This window comes from Notolepis coatsorum (genome assembly GCF_963971535.1).
Source record: "Notolepis coatsorum genome assembly, chromosome: 4".
NCBI classification, from domain to species: domain Eukaryota; kingdom Metazoa; phylum Chordata; class Actinopteri; order Aulopiformes; family Paralepididae; genus Notolepis; species Notolepis coatsorum.
Window position 1 is genome coordinate 16,232,159 of NC_140168.1, and position 8,863 is coordinate 16,241,021.

General features: G+C 45.5%; 1 protein-coding gene across 2 annotated transcripts in view; it reads left to right on the forward strand.

Annotated features, from left to right (window-relative positions):
• Positions 1-8,863, forward strand: part of LOC311226863 (guanylate-binding protein 6-like) — a 61,917-nt gene that overhangs the window by 22,790 nt on the left and 30,264 nt on the right. For both annotated transcript variants that reach the window (XM_084312288.1, XM_084312287.1), the window contains exon 3: positions 8,483-8,610. In XM_084312288.1, coding sequence (XP_084168414.1) covers positions 8,483-8,610 — 128 coding nt within the window. The remainder of the gene's footprint in view (positions 1-8,482; positions 8,611-8,863) is intronic.

Below are 8,863 nucleotides of genomic sequence, written 5' to 3' on the forward strand. Positions count from 1 at the left end.
ATCAACAAGGTTTTTTATACACTTTCTACTCTCCCTCCTTTGGATTACGGACCAGTACTTCAACATTCAACACAATGTAACATGGAAACTACACCATCAGACAGAAGTGGAAAGAGTAAAAAAAATAGTCCCATTGCGACTTTTACCTTCTAAATGGCTCGGAGCGGAAACATCCAGCCATGGGGATTGCGGCAATACACAGCGTCTTAACCTCGAATCCAGGACAAAAGGTTGCCGCCAGAGAAGATACAGGACAAAGGACCCCCCTTCCCCACGTACCATTACCCACACACAGACCACAAGACGACATCAACAAAGCCACCCCCTCCCCCACAGCAGCACCAGACACAGACGGACAACAATACCTCAAACCTGAAGACATCAACATAATAACAAAAGCAAATGGTCTAAACATTTTCCATCTAAACATAAACAGCCTGAGACCAAAACTGGCTAAAATCAGACAATTATTCATCAACGGTGAGACAGATATTCTATGCTTCTCTGAAACAAAACTTGATACATCTGTTATGAACCCGGAGATTGAAATCGAAAACGATTCAATTGTCAGGAAGGATAGGAACCAGTATGGAGGTGGTGTCTGCATGTATATTCATAAAGACACCAAATTCATCAACCGTACTGACCTTGACCATGATGACATTGAAACAGTTTGGGTTGAAATCTTATTTGAAAGGGTGAAATCCATACTAGTAGGCACAATCTATAGACCACCAGAGCAGAGTGGTTTCTATGACACACTGGATGGGTGTTTAGCTGGGGTGGAAGGTGTAGAAAAGATTCTTATCGGGGACTGGAACACGGATATGCTACGTAAAGAAGCACCCGTCTTCAAGGCCTTCGGTAGGTTTTGTGATCTGCACGGTTTCAGCCAGCTAATCACTCAACCCACAAGAGTATGTGATTCAACACAAACTACCATTGATCTAATTCTGACCTCTGACAAGTCCATGATCTCCAACAAAGGGGTGATAGCATGCGGGTTAAGTGATCATTACATTCTGCACCCACAAAAAGCTAAAACAAAAGGCCGGCTGTCACAAAACAGTTACATCTAGGGACCTCAAAACCTACTCTAGAGAGGCCTTTAACCTAGAACTGTAGAGCATGGACTGGTCAGATGAGCTCAGTGGTACACTAGTTGAAGAAACATGGCTTGGATTCAAAACCAAATTCACAACAATACTTAACAACATGGCACCCCTAAGAACCACCAGGGTTAAAAACCGCGCTGAGCCGTGGATGCACACTGAAATACTGACCGCTATGAAAACCAGACAAAAAATGCTCGGAACTTTATAAAAGTCAGACAAAGCTTACCAAAAGCTCAAACAGTGAACTCCAAGCCCACGTGGTTGAACAAAAAATTCAAAGAAACAGACTAAGAAATTACGTAAACACCATGATCAAAACCGCAAAAAAATATTTCATCAATGACAAAACCGAGGAAAACAAAAACAAACCCTGCGAACTTTGGAAATGACTCAACAACCAACTAGGCTGCAGAAAAAAGCTTAAAACCAGATTTACAAACATAAACATAAAGACAGAAAACACTCTCATCACAGACAAACTGGATGTGGCCAAATACCTAAACATATTCTTTACAAACATAGCCACAACACTGGTTAATAAACTACCCTCCCACTCAGGGCATTTTGGGGTAGAACACATAGTAGCATACTACAAAAACCTAGGGGTCCGCAAAGATGAATTCAAACTTGAAATGGTAACAACAGCTGATGTACTCATGTTCTCTATTTGAACGACCACATCAAACAACAGGTGGACGTGGGCAAATACTGCTGCATGGTCATGCTGGACCTACAAAAGGCCTTCGACACTGTCAATCACTCCATTCTGATTGACAAGTTAAAAGCAATTGGTTTTGATAGTCTATCAGTGAGCTGGATGCAATCCTACCTGGAGGGGAGAGAACAGATGGTGGAGGTAAACGGTACCCTACCCCCCCCCCCCCCCCCCCCTCCCAGTGAGCTGTGGTGTTCCACAAGGAAGCATACTAGGTCCGCTACTGTTCCTAATTTATGCAAATGGAATTTCGTCAGCTTGTGACTGCAACTTGTTCCTGTTCGCGGATGACTCAGCCCTGCTGGTCTCTGACAAGAACAAGTTACAGGTTGAAAAAACCCTCAGCTCTGAACTAGGCAAAATCTGCACCTGGCTCGCTGATAACAAACTATCATTACACCTGGGTAAAACAGAGTCCATTCTCTTCGGTTCAAATAACAAACTCAGCAAGACCGACGGCTTCTCAGTTACAGTGGGTGACAATATTGTCACAAGGAAAGATGAAATTACATACCTAGGTTCCATCCTAGAGGCAAATCTTTCCTGTGACAAAATGGCATCCAATGTAATAAAAAAAGTCAAACAACGAACTAGATTCTTGTACCGGATCTCCTCTCTGGTAAACAAGAATACCCTGAAGACTCTGGCAGGAGCACTCTTTCAAGGGTACTACGACTATGCTTGCACCTCATGGTACCAAAGCACCTCAAAGGCGCTAAAAACAAAATTACAAACATCACAAAACAAACTGGTCAGACCTGCTTGACCTTACTCCTAGAACCCACCTCACCCCTGCCCACTTTGACAACCTAGGATGGCTTAGAGTAGACGACAGAGTACAGCAACTTGCAATGGGCCTGGTCTACAAGATACACTACACAACTAAGGTACCCATGTACATGTCAAATTACTTCCCAAAGGTCAGTGAATACCACGACCACAACACCAGAGGGAGCTCCACAAATCATGTGAAACCCAGATTTGGCTCAAACAAGGGACAAAACACGTTTCGCAATTATCAATGTGGAACGCCCTACCCACAGCTGTAAAGGAATGTGAATCACTACCCACTTTCAAAACCACTCTCAAAGAGCACCTACGAGAGACTGCAATTCTAAACTGGCCCCTGTAAATGTCCTAACCCAACCCCCTCCAATGTACAGTTCCCCCCCCCCCCAACCCCACTCCACCTACCCAACCCCCCCCCTCCACCCCACCTACCCAACCTCCTCCAATGTACAGTTTCTTCGTCAAATGTATATACTCTCTTTTTTACTCTTTTGTATCACAAACAGTACTGTATTTGTAAATCTGGTATGTCATAAATGTATAGATGTAGCAGTACTGTCTATCTGTATGTCATGTATGTCATGTTATGATGAATTGAAAATGGGGGACCCTGATGTAAACAAGACGAAAGTATTTCTTTGGTCTGCATCCCCTTAACAATTGTGTGTATTGAGCTGTACTGTATTGTACCCATTCTGCAATCTGTTAATAAAATGTTCAATCAATTTCAATCAATCAAGGATAGGTCAACTCCTTGGTTTACACCTGAGTTCAAGTTCAAGTTTCTTTAATAGTTGTCATACAGAAGTACAGAATACTTTTATACAAAATGCTTCTTACTGTTGCGCTCCAGAGACTGTGCAAGACAAGATAAGTATGAAATAAAATAACATAGTAAAATTAGAAGTAAAAAAATGAGGTCACAGTGTTCAGTTTAGACATATGTTTGCTATCATTGCTATTCAAAGAAAGGAATAGAGCCTGGACTCTAGCCAGACGCTATTTGGAAAACGGCCCATGTCTCTCCTTTGCATAAAGGTGGAGACAAAACTGACCTGAACAATTATAGTCCAATTTCCAAGTTGTCCTGTTTAGCAAAAATTCTGGAATCACTAGTGAATAACCAACTCAAAACATTTCTCTCTAATCACTCTGTTCTAAGCCCCCATCAATCTGGTTTCAGAGCCAACCATAGTACAATCTCAGCTACCACTTTAGTTATAAATTATATTGTTTCTGCATTGGACAAAAAGAAACATTGTGCTGCCCAATTTATAGATTTATCCAAAGCGTTTGATACGGTTGATCATTCTCTTCTGTTGAATAGACTGTATAGTATTGGTTTTGATGAGATTCTTTGCAGTTGGTTCCGGAACTATTTATCAAGCAGAAACCAATGTGTTAAAGTGGGCAAAACCCAGTCAGAATTTGTACCCATTACAAAAGGTGTTCCACAAGGATCGATCCTAGGCCCAGTTTTATTTACTATTTATATTAATGATATTATTGAAGCCCCTTTACAGCCTTGAAGGGCTGTAAATATCATATATAAACAACCTTGCCAGTAAATTGAGGCAAAAATGTATCTAGTTTCCGAATGATGTGGGTTATTGAAGCCGTCTTTCTATCTGTCTTGGATTATGGACATGTGATTTATAGAAATGCTGCCCCTTCGACTCTTAAACCACTAGAGTAGATTCTGCTTATCATTCTGCTCTTAGATTTATCACTGGTAACAGATATGATACACACCACTGCATCTTATAGAAAGTGGGTTGGTCTAGGGCGGCTACGTGGCGTAGTGGGCAAGGCGCTCGCCACGAAATCTGGAGACGCTGGGCTTGCCTGTTCGAGCCCAGCGCTCCACATTTGCTTTCAGTTTAGCTGGTCGTCCGTACTAATACACATTGGCCGTATTAGGGGGTGGGAAACTGATGGGTGGGGATCGGGCGTTGTGGACAGCGACTCCTACAGGTCGGTTGGTGCGCCTGCGCAGTAGAATCAGGAAGTGTCGGGGGGCAGCGTGAGCCTCCCACGCGTTACTCCTCGCCACTGAGAGATCGAGCTGCGCAGGTGAAAAGATGCGACTGCTGTTACCTCAAGTACCGGAGGGGACTTGTGCTATGTATGACTTAGTCCACATTGCAGCCGGCTTGTGGGAGGCAAGAAACAGCGTTCGTGACAGGGGAGGGTTGAATTGGATGATACGAAATTGGGATGGGAGAAAATATAGAAAATGGGAGAAAAAGTGGATAAAAAAAAAAAAAAAAGTGGGTTGGTCTTCTCTGGCAGATAGGTGAAATCAACACTGGTATTTATTTATCCTTAAGGCCATTAACGGGAAATTACCTCCTTATCTCACATCACTATTAATTTGGAACACTAGACCCTATATGACACACTCAAATGATTGGCTTACACTGGAGGTCCCCCATGTACAAACCCAACTTGGAAAATCAGCCTTTCGTTATAGTGCCCCTACTACATGGAACTCTCTTCAGCTCTCGTTGAAGATGAAACTACCTATAACGCAGGGGAAGTTTAGAGGTTAGTCTGTAACTGTTTTTGACTCAGCCTACTTATATTAGTTTAGGGCAGTATATAGTCTTTCAGGTGTTTCACACATTGGCCTTTGTTTGTCCTCATTTGGGACGCAGTTTCCGGTGGGGCGTGTTGTGGTTGGAGGGGGATGCGGGTAGTTTGAGTGTACTTGGATTGTTTGTGTGTGGTGGTGGCGGGATCGTTTCTGTGGGCTGCTTGCTGCCTCTGGTCCTGGTGGCCTTGCCGGTGCGGGGGGATCGGTGGGTTCTATGTTTTTGCTTTCAGATTCGGTTGGGGGGGGGGGGGGGGTGGCGGGGTCGTGTGCTCCATGGCCTGTAGCTGTGCCGGGGGGGTGGGGCGATGATTCTGGATGTTTGGGTAGATGGACGTGGTGGTGGTTGGATAGGGGGGCGTGTGGCATTGTGGGTGGTCTGGGATCGCACTGGGACCTTTTGGGAAATTTTGGGGTGCTGTGGGGGTTGTGGTGGGTTCTTCGGTGGGTTGAGGGAGTTTCGGCGATGGGGGCTGGTGTTCGACTCTGGGGGAGGTCTGGGGGGCGTCTCTACAATTCGTAGCCGCATTTCTGCAGACCCCTCTCTGATTGGTTGAGGCCATTTCTGCAGACCCCTCTCTGATTGGCCGAGCGCGCGCATGCGCATGAGCCGCGACAAGCTCCTCTAGCCAGGAGTCGAAACTCCGTTAAGCTCCAGAGAGAGAGGCTGAAAACCCACAGTTGTTGCCCGACGGATGGGAGCTGAATCCCGGATCCGAGTTTTCTGATGAATAGCCCCAAAACATGGAGGTCGCGAAAGCAATTTATACGCATGGAAGTATTGATTACGCCATAACGAATCATTAAAAAAATATACCGTTAACTGGAATATGTTGTGTGTGCCTTTACACATATGTTGGATAGGATTATGTAATTGGTTTGTCATTAAAAACCAATAATAATCGCTCGCCGGCTTCGCTGATCAGAGCTCTCTCAGATTCAAAGTTTTAATTGCAGCCTGGAACATACATGTTTCGGAACCAATGTGTAACTAGACAGTTACAATATAACATTTATATTAATTACCCCAGTTAATGCCTTAAGAGAAAGAGTCTGGTGGTCAATTGCTACGGAAATGTTGTGTCTTACTAATAATAACTAATTCCTTGGTCAATAGAAGTCTCTGTGATACTTTCTGAATATGATTTGGGAACATCAAATGGGCAGGCCGCGAAATAACAACATTACAATGTACAGTTTCTGACAGCTGGCTGTGTTGTGAAATGTGCATAACGTTATGAATAAACCGCGAAGTCACGCGAAATAACGTTATAAGCGAATCTGGTAGTACATTTCCAATCAGAGAGGGGCTTCGCTGAAACCAATCAGAGAGGGGTCTGCAGAAATGGCCTCAACCAATCAGAGAGGGGTCTGCAGAAATGCGGCTACGAATTGTAGAGACGCGTCTGGGGGGGGGGGGGTTGGTTGGAGCCTATGGCGCCTATGGCTTCGGCTGGACCTTTCCCGGACCTTCCCTGGAGTTGGGTATTGGTCTCTTGAGTGTGCTTTGGTGGATTTTGGTTGGTCTTCATCGTTGGGCTCCCTCGGTTCGCTGGCTGGTTTTGGGGTTCCTTGCGTGGGGGGCTCGCTGTAGCTTCTGCTGTGTTCCGGGCACTGGCGTAACTCTCTCTCAATTCATATAGACATTTATGAAATACACAACATACATGACATTTATGGCATAGGGACATATAGGTATTTAGTACTGATACACTGGGGCGACAGTGGCTCGGGAGGTAGAGCAGTCGTCTGGCAATCCGGAGGTTCCCGGTTCGATTCCCGCTCCTCCCGGGCAGCGTGTTGATGTGTCCTTGAGCAAGACACTTAACCCCTAATTGCTCCCGATGAGCAGGTTGGCACCTTGCATGGTTGCCTCCGCCGTTGGTGTGTGAATGTGTGAGTGAATGGGTAAAAATGTGAGTAACAAATTGTAAAGCGCTTTGGATAAAATATACTCTTTTTCTGGATTTTTTTAGTATCACAAACAGTACTGTATTTGAAAATCTGGTATGTCATAAATGTATAGATGTAGCAGTACTGTCTATCTGTATGTCGTGTGTGTCATATGATGAATTGAAAATGGGGGACCCTGATGGAAACAAGACGAAAGTCTTTCTCAGGTCTGCATCCTCTTAACAATTTATGTATTGAGCTGTACTGTACTGTACCCATTCTGCAATCTGTTAATAAACTTTTCAATCAATCAATCAATCATGGACTTATGAACCACGATTATTTTCAAGAGAAACAAACAGGCAAATAGCTATAGCTATATAGTCAATCTGGACAAATACATTAGGCCTATATTAAAAAAAGAAAATCTGCTAAAATGCTGTTACTTGCCTTCCTGTTTCGTGGTGGTGTCGTCACTGCTGCTGGTTTAGCTCCGGGCGACAGCGTAGCAAAACTTAGTTTGCTTTGAAGAAGTAGCTTTCTCCTCTTGGGCGACGGTGCCATCTCGTTGTTGCTGCACGCAGGTAGGAGTCGGACATAGCACTGAATGTCTTATCTTATCTCTCTTTATACCGTATGTGATGACGTATTTTAACACACACCTCGGCTGAGGGGACGACCCGAGCTATTATTATGCAAAGACGAGTACTTTAGCGAGTGGGTACTTGGCCCGTGCAAATGCGACCCCCATCTACTACTCTTTGCATACAGGTAGTCAGACGGGGGGGGGACATTAACTGCATTCTGAAAAAATGGGGGGGACCCATTCCCAAGTCCCCCGTGCCAAATACGCCCCTGGTTCCGGGGTGTCCCGGTGGTCCCGGTGTCATCTCGGACCGTCCCCGATCCTGCATGTCTTCTCATTTGGCCGCTGTTGTGTCTGTCTGCTTGAGTGTTTGGAGTCTTGTCTCCTTTGGCGTGGCTGCGGGTCCTGGGGCGCGTGGCCTGTCATTCCTCTGTGGAGTTTGGGGGTGGGGATGTGGGATTCGCTGGTTTTCCTCGTGATAGCGGGGGCACTGGGACCGGGGATGATGGGGGCGGCCCACAGGGGTGGCATTCCCATCGCTGTGTATGGCGGTGTGAGTGGCGTGCGGGCTGTTTTGTGTTTTCCTTCGGTCATCGCATGCTTTATCCGGGGGTGCGTCTTGGATGGGGATGTGGTAGGGATTGATGTGTGGGGGTTTTGGGGGGACTGACTGTTCCGGGGGGGTTCACATGCCTTCGAGCGACATTGTACTTTTGTACTTATTTTATGCCATTATTAAGTCTGCACGTTTACATTGCACAATAATTGCACAATAATTCTCTGTTCTCAAGGATTCGCCCTGGGATCCACCATCCAGTCCAAGACCAAGGGCATCTGGATGTGGTGTGTTCCTCACCCCAGAAAGGCTGACCACACTCTGGTGCTGCTGGACACAGAGGGACTGGGAGATGTGGAGAAGGTGAGACGTCATTTTATTTTATTGTCTATGCCAAACACATTACATTTAAATTCCACAGACTGGTATCCCAGAATTATCATATACAGGTGTGTGTGTGTGTGGGGGGGGGGGGGGGGGGGGGGGTGTGACAGTGGTTCAGGAGGCAGAGAGTTCGTCTGAAATCTGGAGGTAAGGTTCCCGGTTCAATTCTGGCTCCTCCTGGTAGCATGTCGACATGTCTTTGAGCAAGACACTTAACCCCTAACTGCTCCCG